Source organism: Neopsephotus bourkii, unplaced genomic scaffold (assembly GCF_033783945.1).
Source record: "Neopsephotus bourkii isolate Nb327-2 ecotype Australia unplaced genomic scaffold, CSIRO-AGI_Nbou_v1 NB_804, whole genome shotgun sequence".
Taxonomy (NCBI): Eukaryota; Metazoa; Chordata; class Aves; order Psittaciformes; family Psittacidae; genus Neopsephotus; species Neopsephotus bourkii.
This window is the reverse complement of record NW_026901300.1, coordinates 2,546,714-2,565,619: the sequence shown is the minus strand read 5'-3', so window position 1 is coordinate 2,565,619 and position 18,906 is coordinate 2,546,714. Positions and strand designations below refer to the sequence as shown.

The following is an 18,906-nucleotide window of genomic DNA, read 5'->3' as shown; positions in this document are numbered from 1 at the left end:
TAAATATTTCTGTGCATCTGCTTTTGAGCTTTTTGAAGGGTATTCTTTAACCTGTGCTTCCCTGGAGCAGACCACTGCAGGTCCATGAGCCCAACCAGGAGGCAGGCAATAACCACCCGATGAAACAACACCACAACTCCAGCCCTCACAGAAACTTCCTTATTACCCCAACTGTCAACAAAGGCATTAAATTATTGCAAGGCAAGGAAGCAAGGGAACTGCCAGCGAGGCAAAAAGCATTTAGACAACAATAGTATGAAAGACTCCAACTTCAAACCTACATCTGTTTTAACACATCTGCACAAGAGCAATCAGGCCATCCCCTGGCTTTAGCACCTTCACACCAAGAAATAAGTTTACTCACGCTAAATACTTCACTCTGCCAAGTCACAGAGTGACCAAGTAACAGTGTAGTAAGAACTGCTGCATATGCCAGAGTCAAAACAGGAGCATGATCATGTAACTGTGGTGGATCTAGCACAAATTCTTTATGCCTGCTGCTTTTCCAGAAATTCACGTACTGTTCGACAACAGGGACAACCACTGTTATATCCAGCAACCTACAACAACATCTCCAGACTTCTGTGTTTAATACTGGGTAAAAACTTCATGTTGTTAACATCCAGCTGCTTGCATGTTTTTCCACACCCCAAGCAACATGTAAAACATTATTTTCTTCATTATAACTAACAGTAAAAGCAGAAACGACAAACTTACTTGCCTTGTTAAACCAGAGACAACAGAACCAAGCTGAGAACATGTATTTCATAAAATGAGTAAGATTTATCTTATCTGCTCATGAGGTCTAAGTTTCTCTCATCTTTCCTGATGAGTTCTACACCTCACCTACCATCCCATTTGTGAGCACTCTTGTATAAATCTCTTTGCCCTAGACTCCTTGTCCTCTGCCACCTATCCTATTCCAGCTTTCTCCCTTGCAGCTTCACGTCTTCCTCATGCACACTGCCACTGTATTCTCAATATGGAAAACATGGTGTTTTCAACATGAAGTATATGGGAAACAACCAAACACTAAGATAAGGCAAAGAACAAAATGTAGAGAACATGTGCAAGAGAAACCCGAATATACAAGATGGGAACTTACTACGCTGCTTACATAAAAAAAGACCACAAATCAAGGAACACTGCCTGCTTGGTGTCTTAAAAAAGTACTAAATATCCATACACGTATCTGTTCTCTAACCAACAAATAAAACTGCCTTTATTTTCAGCCTCAGTGTGATCAAAATGAAACTCTGGATTATGCATTTTTCCACATTCACTTTTTGCATTACAAATCAGCTTGCAAATAAAGAACAATTGTTCACTGGTATTTCAGACTGCATGTAATTTCTTCTATAGCAAATGTTTCACCCATTACTTATTTGGTATTGTTATAGACAGCCAAATAGTGCAATCTTCTTTCAGAAAGATCCCAACCATGACCGTATTCCAAAATCCTCACTACTACATTTCTCAATACATTATCCAATTAACCACAAAGTTGGCAAGGGAGCAGAGTGACTGAAACACACACTAACTCTGCCATGTTTCAGATGGGCATTATTTCATCTGAAGAACAGGAGAGGGCTAGAAAAGCTTTCAGAAATGTCTTTCCGAGGAACAGAACTCAAGGAACTGAATTCAAGGAATCCTAAGAAAGATGAATTTTAAAGCCAGAAATACATCAAGGGCCTTTCTTCCAGTATGTCATTGCGTATTGGACATTCAGGGCCACCACAAAAAGCCAAAGCCTTCCTGCTGCAGGGAAGCAATGACAGCTATCAAAGTATATGAGCAGCAGTGCCATAGCTTTTACATCTCTCCCAGTTCCCTGTATTGCATCTTTCTGCACAACTGCCAAGCTGCTTCCACTACACATCACTGATCAGGTAGAGGGGAGCAGAAACATGTTTACAGTAGCAAGAGACTCAGGATGAACATTAAACTACCATTACAAATAACAAAGCACTGTCTATTTTCAGGATAGAAACTAGAAGTTCTACAGTAAGCTGCACAGAAAAACAAAACTACACGCTAAGATGTGCTTGCTAATTCCACTTCTGATGAAGCATGTTAACTTCTTCACTTAAAGCAGATCAGGTTGTGCTGTGGTGCAATCAGATCCAGCTAAAAGATGCCAACAACTCCACCTGTTTCTAATTCAATAACAGAAGCAATTCAGCATTTAAAAGCTCCTCACTACCACTTTTTCCAGAATCTGTTACAGATTTTATAATGGTTTACCTTAAACAATTAGTCACGGCACGCACAGAACTAATACTCCATCCTTACTTTAATCATACATGATGCAATACCAGGATGAGATGTTAAAAGCCAGAAGCATGTGTGCAAGGTCTACCTTTAGATTTTCATTCCCTACATTGATGTTAACAAATTATGCTGTCCTGTTCAACAGCAATAAGAAGCTGTACTCTTTACCAGTATGGGTGCCTGGTCCTCAGAAGCTATGATGACATTTTGAAACGTGTTATATTGTTCCAATACATCAAGCAATAGTTTAAGTTTTCAAATGATATTAACTTCTTCCACTCATCCTCCAGATTCACCTTAGATCTGAGACTCAAGCTAGACTTATTCACACAACACCACTGGTCAAAAAGATACTGCAGGACCAACTGGCTTCTCTGATAGATATATATATATGAGCAGACAGGAATATGAAGCGAGAACTTAAGGAGGACTGCATGTCTTGGGAACACGATGCTTATTTTCCTGCTCTCCAGCTGAAGGCTGTTTTTACGGTGAAGGTGATAGTGACACCATGAACTACAAACTTGAAACAGGACCACACAGCAGCAGGTTAACTTCACGCTGCCGTATACCAACCCAATTCAGATCACACAGTTGCTTCCAAACAGGAGATGCAGTTTTAACTCCAAGGCAACAACCTTTCTCTGGTGATTTAATCTGCATTTATTGCCACAATATTCACTGTTTGCAAGGACCTGGCTCCTCTATGCCCTGCAACTCCATCACCACTAGTTATCAAACATAGGTCCACCTTCAACCACACAGCAAACTGATGCAGAAACACCATACTAATCCCATGGTTTCTTCAGGTAATATAGCCAGCCTTTCCTAGGGAAAAGGGTTAAGTGTTCAGCTGCATGACTTTCAGGTATGTCTCAAGTGAGGAGCCACGTTTGATACTTGTAGGAAACTGCTGGTTTTGCATCTTATATTCCATTTGTGAACAGAACTTTTTGTTCTTTAATCCAAGTTCTGAATTATTTAACCCTGCCTCCAACTCTTGAAATCTCTCTTCCTATAAACAAGAGGTTATTTAGTGAAAGGAAATAAAGAATTTTAAAAGTCAGACCCTAAAGTGTTCCTGGCTCTGTTTTTAATTAATATTGATACAATCTGGAGAAATCTGCTGCTTAATATTACAAGGCAGGTCGAAGCTCATCAACAGTTAAACGCCACCTTCTAACAGAAAGCAGAAGAGGAAGTTGTGAGCAGACAGGGCGCATGTCGCTCCACTGCCGGCAACACGGGACTGCACAGTCCCAGCCCTTTGCAACTTTCTCAAGCAGAAAAACATCTTCAAAGTCATCTATACCCGGAGCTACAAGAGCTGGAGCTGACAGGGCACAGGTGGAACTGTGTTAAGCACAAATCCCTCAGGGTTTTGTCCTGGAATAGGATAATGGAAGTGCAGAGCAAAGCATTTTTATTTTCTCTAATTCCACACTCCAGATACGTTGGTACAAATGAATGACGGGAGAGGGAGGCACGGACAGCTCTGTAAGACTGAACTTCATACTCAGTAACGATAGTTTTTATAGCATATTGCTTCATCTGCAAGTGGGCGTAAATATTACACTACCTCTTCATGCAGATGGGCAGACAGGAGAGGAAAAAAAGCTAATCTGAAACAAATAACTATTCTGCACATGGATGAAGGGAGCCTCCACCTCCCTGGTCACTCCAGGACTCACCACAGACACACTGTGTGCAGAGTTAGTAAACTTTGCACTGCACAAGGGCTGCCCCGTGAACCTGCCAAAGGTGAACAGCCTCAATCCGCAACACGTAGAGAGAACCACAAGTCCTCAAAAGCAGGTAATGAATATTGTTCAAAGAACCTGAAGTTACCAGAGCGCTTCAAAGAAGAACCTACAAGCTGTTCAAGTCACACTGTCACACCAAGTCTGCACAACGAGATTAAGATTTGCACAGTGGTACTCCACAACAGGTTTTACCGTATGCACAGAGATTAAATTATGATAAAAGTGAGCTATTTTTTTTACTAAAAACGGAATAGCACAATCTATCAAAACGCCATTCGGCAGCGTTCATTACATTTTAGAATTTAATTTACATGATAGATACTTTTGGGTAATATGTTTCAATCAATAAGCATTTCTGAAGGCTTTACTTTTATGGGAAATATTTAGACTTCTCCCCCGTTTAATGTAACACCACAGCAGCGACATTGGGAGTGTTTATTTTCCTACGCTAAGCAAGTACAACCACACAGACACAGAGGCAAAAGCAAAAGTCCGCAATTAAAGATGTCAGACCTTGTTTAACTACATCTTAATTTAATCCATTTTATTTTATACAATCCTACATCTGGATCTCATTTTCTGTATTCCTGTAGGTATTCTGGGTCACTATTAAGAACCCTTTCAAGTTAGCAAAGTTCAGCCAAGTCTACCTTAATCCAAAGCTTTTAAAAGAAACAATAAAACACGGAAAGGGGGGCGAAGGAGGGAGAAGAAAGAAAAGCCTAAACAAAACGCTACTTCACCCCACCTCCTAATGCACCTGGAAGTCAGAAGGGACCAGCCTCCCTCTACAAAACCGAAGCAGCACTTCCCGTTTTGGGGCTGCTAGAGTGGTTTAGCATCGCTCCCGCTAGCTCGCCCTCCGCAAGCCCCGTCAAGGGCAGGGCAGGGCAGTGTGTCCCGCCGGGTCCCGCTCCCCGGCCCCCTACCCGCCCGCAGCCCCTCACCTCCGGCGGGGCCGCGGCTCTGCCCGGCATCAGCGCACCTGCCCCCGGCTGCGGCGGGGCTCCGGCCGGGCACCGCCGAGCCGCCTCGGAGGGGGCCAGGGTGGGCAGCCGCCGGCTTTCGAGCCAATTTATTTAAACGGGAGGCACCGGAGGGGTTGGAGAGGCAGGGCAGCGCCTTCCTGCGCCAATCAACTGGGAGAAACACGCATGTTGCAATCCTGTTCAGCGGCGGGAGCAGCACCAATTCATCGTTTGACAACACCACTACCACCACCCCCCCCAACACACACACACACACACAGCCCGCCCTGTCCTTATCTAGAGCCCAGCAATTAACGCGAAGTGCTGGGTCTGCAGCGTCCCCCGGGCACGCATCCGCGGGGTGCAGGGAGGCCGGTTTGCAAGGACTTTCCCCGAGAGGAAACAGGACTTGTGTGCTGTTACGAGCAGCACAGTGCAGCATCAGTATCGCACCCATCTGTCAGATGCCGGGCAGGAGGAGAGGCCGGAGAGCCCGTGCATTATGTAAGCGTGCCCTCCCGCCGCCGCCACGGGGAGATGCCCGGCCGGGCCGGATGCCCCGGCGCTCCGCCGGCCACTCACCAGCCTCCGGCGGCGGCTCCGGGGGCAACCCGGACGGCGCTGCCGCTACCCTCCCGCACAGCCCCCGCACAATCACACACCCCCCGCCCTCCTCAGGCCAGGCGCTCGCCCCCTTCCCGCCCGGCAGGACCCCTCCGCGGCTCCATCTCTCGCCCCCGGTGTCTCGCCCCCCACACCTCGCCCCGGCGCGGTGCCAGCGGGCGGAGGGAGCGCGGCGGCCGGAGCCCCCTGCCCGCGGGCGGCGGAGGGCCGGCACCCCGCGGCGAGGCGGCGGCCGGGCAGCGGCGAGGGAGCGTCCGCCTGGCCGGCACCACAGCGCCCCCAGTCCCCGCCGCGCCGCGCCTGCACGCCGAGCCCGGCCGGCTGCCTGCGCCCCCACACAAAGTCCCGGCACTCGGTAAACTTTCCCCGGCTCCCGGCGAGAAAAAGCGGCGGGGAAGCGGCGGCGGGAAGGGGCAGGCGAGTGGGGAGGGAAGCGGGCAGGAGAGGGAATAGAGGAGCGGCCGCCGGCAGCAACAGCACCGCCGCCTGCCGCCCTGGCCGCTCCGCACGGCCCCGGCCGCCCGGGGGGAACGGGAAGCGGGGAAGAGAGCAGCCCGGGACGGAGCGGGCGAAGCGGCAGCGGCCCCGGCAGCGCCGGCTCCGGCGCCATCTTGGGCTGATCGATGAATTGAACAAAGAGGATCAATTTCCGATGGGGCCGGTGATCAATGGCGAGGGGGGAGGGCGGAGGGAGCGGAGCGCCGCGGCCGGGCGGAGCGGGGGGTTCCCTTTAGGCGGCGCGGGCCGGCAGCGGGAGGAGGAGGGGGAGGCCGGGCCCGAGGGAAGGCGGAGAAGGGAAGGAGCGAGGGGAGGGGGGGGTCCGGCGGCGCGGCCCGGCCGGTGCGGCGAGCGGGAGAGCCTGACCTGCAGCTGCTGTAAATCAAAGCGCTTCCAATATTGAAACATCGATCCCACATTGGCCGCCATCTTGAGACATATTGAGACAGAGTGAGCGGCTGATCGAGAGAGAGGGGCTGGAGTTGGGAGCCGGGAGGGAGGGGGAGGAGGGAGGGAGGGAGGGAGGGAGCCAGCCGGGCGGGGGGAGGAGGGGCGGGGGGGCAAGGGGGAGGGAGGCGGGCGGGGAGCGCCCAAATCCCGGCCTGGAGCCTGCGCCCGCCCGGAACACGGACTCAGCCCGCGAGCTCGCGGGGGGGCGGTGAGGGGGGGCGGAGGGGGAGCCGAGGCCGCGCGCGCACAGGGCGGGCGCTCCCATCTCCATCTCCCCCCCCCACCGCGTGTGGTCGTGCCGGGGGGGGGGGGGTATCATTGCCCGTGGTGCGGATCCCCCCCCCGCCCCCGGTGCCGCCTGCGCGGGGCTGGCCGCGGAGCATCGCTGCCGCAAATGGTTCCCCAGAGCTGGGGGGGTTTGGGGGCGCCGCGGTCCGAACTGAGGTGAGCGGCAGAGTTTAGGGACACGGCAGCGACCGAAGTGTGTTCAAGGCAGCCGCGTTCTCCGCGACCCCGCCGGTAACGGCGTTTGTCGAACCGCCGGCGGGCACTGCGTGACGGGCCGGGGCCGCCGGGGGAGACCCGCGGGGAGGTCGGAGAATCAAAGCGCGGCTACGGAGAGCCATAGAAACGGGGATTAAATGATGAAATAACTTGTGTTGTTCTAAACAATAACGGTGCTGTAAATACGGACGTTTGCCTTGCTCCCTGCCTGAAGAGCACAGCACACTTAGCCGGGCTCATCTCTTAACAAACCACACCAGTGCACTCCAACACCTCACCACAGCAAATAATTCCTTATTTTCCCTGGGAAACGGGCAGACCCACGGTTTGTACCCGTCCCCCCCTTGAGATCAATGAGCTGTGCGCGATTTTCCCAAATACAGCAACTTTCCCTGTTTTCGTCTCTAAAAGGAAAATCTGTCTTCCTCTGGGTAAGGGTAAATGAGTGATTGTACGGGGTTTTTTTTCTCTTCCTTAAATTATATTTGATGAAGTGAATTTAGTGCTCACTCAAGTCAGTGGGTTGACTCCTTGGAAATGGCTGTGTCTATCGCTAGAGAAGTTATGGCACAGCGATTGCCACAGAGTATTTCCCAATCTGCTGCCGTCCTCGTTTGGAGGAGCACCATCATTTCAACCTCCATTTCCACTTTTTGCTGAGGCTGCTGCTTACAAAGATACTAATTGCGATGGCAGGTTTTATGTTAATGGGTTTCATGTAATGATCAGCCTGACAACTATAACCCTTCAAATTGTTGGTTGCCTGTACTGGGAATAAAAATAATGGCATTCGGTGATGGGAATGTCAGGCCTCCACCTGGGCGCTCAAGGAGGTTGGCATCAGTGGGGCTGGACCACGGATGCCTTTTGAAAAGGAAACCTCTTGTCCTCCAGAAGTGCAATGCATGGAGGGAGAGCAGCTCTTTGCTGGGATGGTGGCTGGGTGTCCACACTGGGGTGACATGGGGAGGTGTGGGGTGCCTGGCTGGGATCCCCTGGCTGTAACAAGAGGGTATCAGGTGCTGCCAAGTGACAGCCATCTGCAGGGATGGAGCTGCGTGAGCCTCCAAATTCTGACTAACAACGTAACCGGTTTGGTAGCTCTAAAATAGGATTTTAATCCTGGGAAGCATCGTTTCACATTCCGGTGATCTAATCAAAATCCTTTCCTCTAATCTCTCCATGGTCCCCCCTTTCTAGATGAAAGAGGCTGGAGTTCCTGTCTTCACCCTTTCTCCGCTGCCTCCCTGCTCTACCAGTCTGTTCTGTGTCCAGGCAACTGCAAAAAGACATTTCAAAGGCTCCTGCCGTGCCATGTAGATGTTTTCTCTTGTTAGTTTGGACTGCAGGTGTGTAAGCCTCAAGGATGAAGTATCACGGTGCTGTTTTAGGTTCGGGGCATACAGTCGTAGTACAATAAATCACATAGTAATGCTCCGCTTTGAACGCACACGCACAAAAAGGCAAAGGGGAAAAAAAAGCATCTGACCTGAATCATTTTCTGGAAACACATCTGGTTAAAATCCAAAGTTTTAAATTGAGTAATATTTTAAAATGCATTTGGTAGGTATTAAATTACAGTGTTATATCTGGTAATATTTATGATACTAATGTGTTAAGCGGAGGTTTATATCTGTCAAGAAATAAGAATGACTGTCAGATGGGGTAACAAATGTAGCCTGATATAAATAATATCTTATGATATTTTTAACATTATTGGAGTTTGGGTTTTTTTGCAGGAGTTACATCTTTTCACATTATTGCCAGTTTGAAATGAAAGCGCTGTGGCTAGATACCAAAGCTTTTAGCTATGTAATTTAGATAAGTATAAACAGTACGGCTGATTTTAGGAAGTGCTGAGAAGCCCTAACTCTGCTGGAAGACAGACGCTGAGCACCTATAATTCCTATTGTCTTCTGTGCAGGATCGAGTCCCTTATTTGCCATTTTGTGTGGCAGCAAGCCCAAGGAAATCTTGTTTGACAGCTCTGTTTTCTCAAAGTGCTGTATTTCTTCGGGCTGGATTCTGCAAAGATCCTGCAGGGTACAGAGCTCCTCGGAGCAAGCGATAAATTTGCTTTGTGCTCCTGCTGAAACGTACTTGGGAAAGATGGAAGAAGGATCTTGGAAAATGTGTGCACCCTGGCAAGAAGATGGTTAGAAGAACATTTCCCTTGAATTATTATGTTTTGAGAAACCAGCCTCATCTGTTCATTTGAGAAAGGTTTTCGTAAGGTTAGATTTGATCTGTGTAAATGCTAACTTCTTTCAACGTGCACTAATAGAGTACTGAAAAAGTAAGTACAGTGGGTTTGAAGTTTAAATCTCAGATGACGGCAGTAACTAATAGTGCTTCAGGAATGCTTGCTACAGCCAAAACATTTGTAAGTATGTTGTACAGATTTCTGTTTCATTTTCACCCAGGTATAGTCATACAGGCACTATTTTAGGAATTAGGCAAATACCTGATTAAAATTTCTTTCCTATTAATGTCACTGTGTTATAAAACCTCACTGATACAGATATTTAATTATGCACATTGGGCCATCAATGGCAATTGCTCTTGTTGTGCCTCACATGTCATCGTCCGGAATGGACCTTTATTCCAAGGGTCCCAAACTTGTCAGAAGCAATTCATTGTCACAGCTGCTCCTCTGGGCAGCAGTCTGCATTTGTTAAGATATTTTGGACCATAAGTCCAATTTTAATTTCCAGACTTAAGCTTCTATTTGCCTTAGGAGCTCTAGCTCATTTCCTTGGCCAGGACACTGAAAGATGAGGTGCTGCCTCTCCCAGCAATGCTGTAACTTTGAGGTTCTTCTCCACAAATTCATGGTTTTTCTTCTCTTTCACTTAATGTGACTCCCAAATTTCTATCAGTTCCCACAGAAGAGTTCTTCTGGAGCCTTATCGGTACCCATCTCTGCTCCTTGTCCAGCCCCTTCCCTCCTCACTTCCATGGCTCTCATCTTCACATTTTCTTCAGTTGCTTCTTGTCCCTGGCTGCCTGGCTCCATATGCCTGTGCCCACTGAAAGGAATGTCCTGTTCTGAAATCCCAGCCTTTCCACTGTGAAGGTGTCATTCTGCTCACTATTAAACCAGATTTGAGAGCAAAGCAAGTTCCATTTCTCATTATTACACCATGCCATTGCATAGAGGACTCCATAGGCATGGCAGAGAATAGAGACAGCCAGACAGATAATTCATATTGCTGGGAGATTTAGTCCAAGATCAAAACCCATACATGTCTTCCAAATCACAGGTACTTTTTTCCCCAGTTATAGGCACTGACTAGAATTCCGTTTGATTTATATCTGTTGTAGAGCCAGAGGTTTTGCAGCATATAAATTGCAAGGGGATTGCAAGACGTGGACACAATGATACACATGAGTTCGAGAATCCCCCTGGGCAGAAAATGGTTGGAGAAGTGTCCCATGTGCCTGCCCACTCTTCCCTGGGTGTCCATTTGCGGTCACTGGCAGAGACAGGGGACTCAGCCTGATGGACCAACATGGGTAACCCCACATTCCCTGGTAATTTGGCAAAGTTTTAGTGCAAATCAAGTAGATAGTGGCATACATGATGTAAGCGTGAAACCCTGTGACTACTGCAAAGCCACAGATACACAGTGGTAGGTGGAAGAGAAGAAAGCAATTCTCATAGAGGGCAGGGAGAACAGCCACAATTAAAAGCAAAGCAAATTTGGGTGGTGTGGTTACTTGCTGTTTAACTCTGAAGACATTTGTAAGTACCCAGCATAAGCCACAACAGATCTTCTTTGAGGATTTGTGGATTAACCCATACCAACAAAAACATGTGATGATACTGTAGTGGTATTCTCTTACCATGTACAGGAGGAGTTATTGAAGACCCCCAAAGAATGAATATATCACTGTGCCCAGTGAACTGAGTCATTCTTCCCACACTGAGTATGTTTGCAGCATTTCTGTCAAAGAGCTGCTTTTCTTAAAGTAAATTTTATCCAGATGCATGGCAATGTTTTGACCAACATAAGTAATATCAGTACCCATAGGCAATCAAGAGAATTAGAGAAGAAAAGGACCTCTCGGGTTATCCAGTCCCTGTAGCTGGCATTCAAGAACAGTTTCATACCAAATTTATTGAAGTATATGATTCCTACCAGTTGTAATTTGCAAGCACCTTCCTTGCCTTGTCTCCCTTCACTCCACACACAGGATGATGCAGACGGGAGGCACGTTGGGTCCTTTCTTGGATGGGCAGGGCTCACACTCCCTGTAGCACTCTTGTGTCCGACTTTTACACTGTTCTGTTGATTTGGGCATCTATCTTCTCTGGCCTTTAAAAGGATTAGGAGACAAGTTAGTAGGTTATGTTCTCAGGCAAAACTCCCACCTTTTTTCTCACTTGGAACCTTTCACTTGTTTTTTACCTCTTTTTTACATCTTTTTTTACCTCTTAACTGGTTTCTGTTAGGGGCTTGGGGGTTTGTTTTTAGCACATTCTTTTTTTGTGAGATTTAACTCTTGCTACTCATATCATGTGTCTCCTCACCCACTTCAGGCAGCCACTTCCTCTCTGCAGGTTCTTGCTCTTTCCATCTCCCCTTCCCTGCTCCCTCAAGGATACATTTCAGCTGTGCTTTCCCTCCCACTGTCCCAGCCAAGAGGAGGGAAATGGGGATGTCCCATTTCTCAGTTTCTGCAGAATCGCCAGGTCCAGTATTTCATGTACTACTTAAGAGGCTGAAACCATCATTATTAGTTTAAATACCTTTTTGCTTTCTGAACCTCAACTGGAATGATTGCATTCTGCTATCATTGTGCTACTACCCCTGTAGCAGGAGGGCTGGTTCAGTGGCTGTAGCTGGGGATGGGAGCTGTGTTTTGTGTCACAGAGCTCTTTGTGACACAGAACAATTTACTGAATCTTCCCCAGTTCCTTCATTCTGTAAAATACGAGTGGTCACTGGGAGGTAAAAATCTTGTGGCACTTGAATTTCGTGGGCTGCAGAACAGGGAAACTGCAAGAAGGAGATGGAAAGTAATAAATAAATAAAACAGCTCAAGAGCTGCTCCCTCACCTACCAGTTTCTCTTTCATTCACTTCCAGATAAGGCCCATAAAGTGCAAGGCTGACGCTATCCTGGAAAAGGAAAGAGAAAAAAGGTTTTTCTTTCACTTTCCAATCACAAACACTTCACGTGGGGAAGGAAGAAGGGAAGATCCCTCTGCCCCTTTCCTGCAGCTGGGCTTTTTGGTCCCCTTGTCATGGCCTGTCACCACCCTGGGGTGGTCACACCCGTTGCGGTTGGCTCAGCCCATAGCCTGCATCGGCACAGCCAGCTCCAGCCCTGTTGCAGCACGCAGGGATGAGAGGAGAGGAGAGGAGAGGCAGATGGATATACAGGGATGGAGATACAGGTATGTGCAGCGATGATACCATCGCCTGGTGCTTCCACTGTTGGAACCCAGCACATGGACAGGCTGAAGCACTTGCTGGAGCCATCAGGGCAACCAGGAACCTGGCTTTATCATCATGTGATGTTTAGGGTGTTTGAGGTGGTTTTTCTTCCAATAATGAATGTGAGATTTCATTTTGGGAAGCACATCTTTTCTTAGAAACACAACTGTGACTGACTTAGCACAACTGTGATTTTCTGCAAACACAACTGTGTTTGGGGTTGTTGCATTGGAATGCTAGGGTAGGAGAAACAGTAATTCTGGATTAATGGAGAAAGCAAGAAAACAGACACCCTCAGAGGAAGCCCTATGTTCACCACAGCTGCCATATACTGGCAAAACTGTACCCCACAGGAAACATTTTGGTGTGGAGAACCTCCTTTTTGAATAGAGCACGCTGGGTGCTTGCCATAAGACACACAAGTGAACCAAAGTGCTTGGGTTCACATATCAATACAGTATTTCTTTAGGAGCATGCGTGAAATAAATTGATTTTTTTGCCCCCAGCATTGCATAATTTCCTATTTGCTGTTTGGGAGTTCCCAAATGGGGAAGGGGGGGCGGAGGGGGGAGATCAATGTAATTTTCTATTTCCAAATATTACCTTCTTCTTTGGAATAAAGAGATCCAGTCTTACTCTGCCCATGATTCTCCACATTTAAATGTTGGCCCTTGTTTGCATCTCCTTGGCATTATCCTGGATTTGGGCTTTAACCTGATAAGAATCCAAAGAAATTATAGGGGAATTGATGGGATCACTATGAATTTCCAGGGGTGTGGGCTAGTGCAAACCATTGCCTATTAATCTTGTGTTCTTTCTGCAAATAACAAGCTGGATTTGGCCCAGTGAGAGTAAAACAAATTGAAATCATTCATTAAGGGAAGGAAATGGCTTTAAGGTGGAAGAATAACGTATTGGTGGGTTGTCTCCAAGTATCCAGGGTTTAGAGGTACCAAAGCACATACAAAGCTTCAGTTTAACATGTTCTTAGCTGCCCTGCTGCGTGGGGCTGGCTGCTGAACCAGAGCCATGTGCAGAAGACCTGCTTTCATGGAAGGATCCTATAAAAAAGAACTAAACACTGCAAGAAGGAGCAAAATGTTCAAGGGCAGCCAACCTGGAGGAAACCAATGCAATTTAGCTACGGGAAGTGTTTATAAACGCAGTTTATGAACACGTATGAAAGAGTCATTTTTTACTGTTCAGTCTGCAACTGTCACACAGAAAAGAAACAAGTGTTTTGTCTTTCTCAGGGATTTTTAGGAATACATTGCACTTCAGTTATTTATTTGGACCTGTTTTTTCTCTTTTAGTAGCTTCTTGTTACTTCAGACTGAAATTTGTTGTGTGCTCCCCTGCATGTGATGGAGAGAGAAACCTCTACATGGCTTATCCGAAAGTGGGAATCTATTTCCTATTTTGTGTAAAATTTCAGACTTTCTTTTCACACCCGTGGCTTACCCAGTTTGATCTGCAAACCTCCCTTTTTGTTTCTCTTACATCATCACAGTAAATGTGAAATGGCACAGAATGCCTGGAATTGCAATAACGCAGTGTAGCAGAACTGACTATCAAGCTTCATATATAGATTAGATTAATGCATAAATCTTAATTTGATATTTCACATTACTGGGCTAATATTTTACAGATGTAATGCCAAGTTGTTAAGTAAATGAAAATCATGGAGAGTCCAATTCTGAAAGGATTACTCAGGCAAAAATCCCTGAAGTCAAAGGGAGTATTGCCTGAACGAAGTCTGCAAAATTAGAACTAGAGCCATATTCCCCAAACAGACAAGCAGATTTATCTTAGAGATCTGCCCATGAGTTGAATTCTTGTAACAATGAAAGATATATAGGGAAAATGAACAAGTAGGTAACCTGAAATATAAGGAGAGACTGATAAGATCACACCAACCCTGAGCAAGCACTTGTGTGGTTGGTGATGTCAACAGGAGCCCGAGCTGGTTTAATAAACTTGTTCATAGCTGTCCTATATGGTGTTTTATATACTCAAGTACATAGATCACGTACAAGTTTAACAAGAAGAGGATTCATATTAAATTTGCACATAAAATACCTCCGTGAAATATGTGAAATGCTTTTCTTCTTTATATGATTCCAATAAAACGTCGATCATAAAACTCTGCCCTCCCGCTTCTTTATATTCAGTTTCAGCTGTTGCTTTGTGTTTAAAGTTTGAATTCATGACACTCAGCAGATACAATTTGGGGGCAGTTTTAATTGGTGAAGAAAGACCATTGCTCTGCTTGCTCGCTCAGGGGGTATAAATCAGGAGAAACCCCACCAGGACTGGTGAAATGTTGCATCTGTAGAAGAGCCTGTTGGGCCAGATGATATAAACGGTTGCAGCTCCCGTGAAATACTGTAGTATTGTGTCTGTTTATAGCTGCTCAGGATCTGGCCCACTGACTGGGATGGAGCTAAGCCAGGGATGATTTCTGCCCTTTATCATGAGGTTGCTTGGTGTTTTGCACTGTAAATTCTCCCAGCTTTTGCTGCCAAACTCAGCTCTCTTCTTCACAGTTTCATACTCTGAGTGTGAACTGGTGGAAATCCAAGGGTAAAAAAATGGTGAGTATAAAGCACGAATCTGTAGCCTGGATCTGAGAGGAACAGCTTGACCACAGAGGAAGTTATTTGCACAAAAAGTATTCAAACAGATATGCACGGTTTACATGTGTTTAGTAAATCTTGTCTGAAAACTAGAACCAGCTGTATAGAATACGGAGGCCCTGATCCCAGCTCCTTCTGAGCAGCGTTTCGTACATTTGGATGATACATTTCTAGTCACTTTTTCCATCTTTTAATTTGGGGGCTGCTAGGGATTGAAATAGGAGGAGGGCGATTTCTATTTCAGTTTGTAGTAATTGTCAGCATCCCCAGGTAACTTCACAGCTCTTTCCTGCTTGGGGAGACATTCCCATCACAACCCCTTTCCTCTTTGCCTCCATCTGCAGTCTGGAAGCAGAGGTATGGCATAACACTGCTATGGTAGCTCAGGGGCATGAAAGGAGCCCTTTATGCCAGGCTTGTCGTTCCATGTTGGTGTTAGGGCAACAAGCAGGGACTAGCTGAACCCACAGCATTTCCCCTGCGTGAGGACAGTGAAACCAATTGAGCCAGTGTTGGGTTGCTCTGAAATAAGAGGAGAACCAGGCCTGAAAGCTACATTTGCATGCAGAATTAAGAAAGTTGTAGATGCAAGCAAGATCTTTTTTCCCTTCCCCCCCCCCCTTCTTTGTGTGTGTGTGTCTAACTATGCAACAAATTTTGTAGCTGAAATTTACATACTTCTTGATTCATGAAATTATGAGCAGCTGCTATTTTGCTACATTCTTAAATTGAAAAGGCAGCGAAGAAAAGAACAGACACATTAGGCAAACTCCATCTGCCCCTCATGTCTATCACTTTCCTTCACTCTCTCCTTTGCCAAACAGGATACAATGGCATAATCAGATGTCTTGGTTTGCTGGGGAGAGTCCCCGCATTTGTATAGCTGTCGTCTAAGATGGGATTTTTGTTTTTAAGACAACTCCTTAACATGGTTTCTTGTTCCCCCTGAAACGTGTATACGTATTTTCAGAGGAGACCACAGAACACAAAAGACCTCAGGAAGAGAGTAACCTTCAAAATGGCTTACAGGCTTTGGGAGGCTCCTGGAAGTCTTCAGACGTCTATTCTGAGGGATCTTTGGATCACTGGGATTTAAGAAGCTTTCCTATTTTTATTCTTTTTTTACCTTCCCTTTTTTTATTCACACTACAGGAGTGAAAAGATTTGGGGTGAGAGGGTAAAATACAGCATTCAGAATTAGGACAGATGGGTTTTTTTCTAGCTTTTGCAATGAATCTCTTGAAAAATCCAGCCTACAGGTAGTTCCCTGCTTGGACAAAAAAGGTTGTTAAAGCTCTTTGGAGAAGAGAACTTCTGTCTCCTGCATCACTGAAAACAACCTGTCCCTTTCTTTGTACTAAATGCCACTATACAAACACTAACACTACATTGCACCATGATGTAAATGTTTTAAGCTTCCATTTTTGAATTAAAAGATGGAATCTCAGAATTTTAGACCTACTTAACACCTGGTTGAACATTTACAAACTGGTAACAGCTAAGTGCATCCCTGGTAAGTGGAGTTTTTCTCTTTTTGTTGCCCCACTTAAGAAACATTGTCATTCAGTCCCATTAACATAAATAGGTTCCCTAGGAGATGTCCCATTAAAGTGGCCATCCCTATTAAGCATGTCCCAATTAAGTAGTGTTTATTGTATGGCAGGTTCCAGACCTCAAAGCAGAATAATTTTCAGTTCCTAGAGGGGAAAAGAATAAGTCAAAGAAATTACATATTTAAAAAAGGCTTAAATTGATACAAACTGATAACAGCCCCAAAATGAAAAATGAGGGCTGACACTTCATCCTTTTGTTTACCCTGTAATGCTGCTTTTCTGGTTTTGAGTTAAGAATGTAGCCTACACCCTAACTATGAATTTCTTGGCTTTGATTTGATTGTGTCATAACTTAATGTTTTATGACTTACAATCACATTAGTCATAGGAGTCACTCAAGTTTAGAGATGATGGAAAAGACATAAGGGATAGACAAATCCATACTCAGAGAGACTAATAGTCTTGTGATTGAAACGGTGGGCTGGGACCCAGGACATACAAGTTCAGTGTCCAGGCCTGTGCCAAGTGTTTCTGCCTCACTTTGAGCAAAACACCAAGACTGTTCACAGTGTTATTTAGATACCTGAACAGGCATTTAAATATATTTTTGTATGCTTCTGTGCATACATAATCTATTCTGCTCTTTTCTCAATCAAGGTGGATTTAAATCGGGGTTTATTCTAGGTGCTAACAGACAAGCTCTGGAAAATCTTCCTATGTTGGCTGAAGATGATACAGCTCTCGGTTGTCTGCTGCCAAAGGCTACCCCTTATCCTCCAAATTACATTAGTGTCAGCCACTTCAGCATAAAATCTGGGTCTTTAGCACAAACCTGCCTTCAAAGAGGTGAAATGACTTGTACTGATTTTGTCTCACTGGTGCAGATGCAGGCAGGTATCTCCTGCCTATTATGCTTCTGTGGGAGCGCCGACACTGAGTGGAGGAGGAGTAATGCCATCTTCAACAACTGAGGGGAGTTCATCACGCTTACACTTTCAGCCAGGGCATTTGCACCTCAGTGTTTACCCTGCAGAACCAAGACATTTCTTGTGTAGTTTTACTCCAAATTAGACAACCTGTCCTTCCTGTGAAGCAGCAGCTTGTACCTGGGTGGAGTTTAATAAATGTAAGAAACATATGCTTGATCCAGGGCCACAAGCTGAAATCTCTTTACGGCAGGACCTCCAGAAGTTTCCTCCCCACAGCTGAAAATGGGAAATACAACAGATTTCCAGGAAACAGAATTTTGACTTGTACACGGTGATGCCTTCTCTGCATCACTCTTTAGGTGTTTCTGACAAATAGACAGTTTGAGTCATCCCAACTTCTTTATTTCATAGGAATATAGAATCATTTTGGTTGACCTTTAAGACTGAGTCCAACCGTAAACCTAACACTGCCAAGTTCACCACTAAACCATGTGCCTGTGCACCATGTCTGGAAGCTTCCATGCAAGCTTCCCTGAAAAGTAATATACATGTATTAAATACTTTTCCTTAGTCTCAATAATCACTTTTGTTTTGGAAAAGGAATTATCCTTGGAGTACAGTTTCATATCAAAAGCAGTGATTTGAACAATAGTGCACAAGGGGTTCATGCATTTAATACATAGCCCATGGTCTGAAAAACCTTAAGATTCCTTGTTTTCACAAGAGGCATAGTACTTCAAAGTGCAGCTTTGTGAGTAGGTGGTAATCTTTCTTCTGGGTCACTAAATAGCAACTGGGTGCTTTGAAACCATCTCCCAGGAGCCAGGTAATCTGTGGTTGAGTGATGCAGATGTCCTACTGTGGTCAAATCAGAAAGAAAGACTTCTTTCCTTAAGGCAGTGATTACACCTGGTATCCTTGTATCTTACTTCCAGTAAATAGGTGGAGAATAATGTGGCTTTGTAGTGCCCATTAATAGTATTAGTTGTTGGCAGCAAGAGCCTCAGGGTCTTTATATGGTTTACTGAAACATGACATCAGGAGAAATGGTTAATATTCAGAGTATCCAGTGGTTCATCTCAGAACCAAAATACCTGGCTTTGCATAAACCTGGTATGTTTGTGTGACTGGATGAGAATCTCAGCAGAGGAAGCTTGCTCTTGTTTCTTAGTGTCTCTTGTTTGAAGATAGACATTTTGCTTACAGCTATACCTGTCTGCATGCCTGTAGAAAGTGCAAAACCAAAACCCCAGCTCCAAAGAGC

The 18,906-nt window shown here is 45.7% G+C and overlaps 1 protein-coding gene and 2 long non-coding RNA genes across 12 annotated transcripts in view; 1 reads left to right on the top strand and 2 right to left on the bottom strand.

Moving 5' to 3' along the window:
• Nucleotides 1-6,620, bottom strand: part of CUX1 (cut like homeobox 1) — a 270,373-nt gene extending 263,753 nt beyond the window's left edge. For all 9 annotated transcript variants that reach the window (XM_061355539.1, XM_061355531.1, XM_061355532.1 and 6 more), the window contains exon 1: nucleotides 6,494-6,620. In XM_061355539.1, the coding sequence (XP_061211523.1) occupies nucleotides 6,494-6,556 (63 nt within the window). In that variant the 5' untranslated portion in view covers nucleotides 6,557-6,620. The remainder of the gene's footprint in view (nucleotides 1-6,493) is intronic.
• On the top strand, nucleotides 6,441-10,505 carry LOC133213349 (uncharacterized). 2 transcript variants are annotated; one of them, XR_009725787.1, is made up of 3 exons: nucleotides 6,441-6,577; nucleotides 8,282-8,430; nucleotides 9,006-10,505. It is a non-coding gene; the product is annotated as an uncharacterized LOC133213349 (long non-coding RNA). The 2 variants fall into 2 exon arrangements; XR_009725788.1 differs by having other exon boundaries at nucleotides 8,821-10,505.
• Nucleotides 10,506-11,163: 658 nt separating this feature from the next.
• The window catches only part of LOC133213350 (uncharacterized), a 29,139-nt gene continuing 21,396 nt past the window's right edge, over nucleotides 11,164-18,906 (bottom strand). Inside the window, exons 2-3 of the long non-coding RNA XR_009725789.1 lie at nucleotides 12,149-12,206; nucleotides 11,164-11,400 (exon numbers count right to left, since the gene is read on the bottom strand). This is a non-coding gene — a long non-coding RNA (uncharacterized LOC133213350). The remainder of the gene's footprint in view (nucleotides 11,401-12,148; nucleotides 12,207-18,906) is intronic.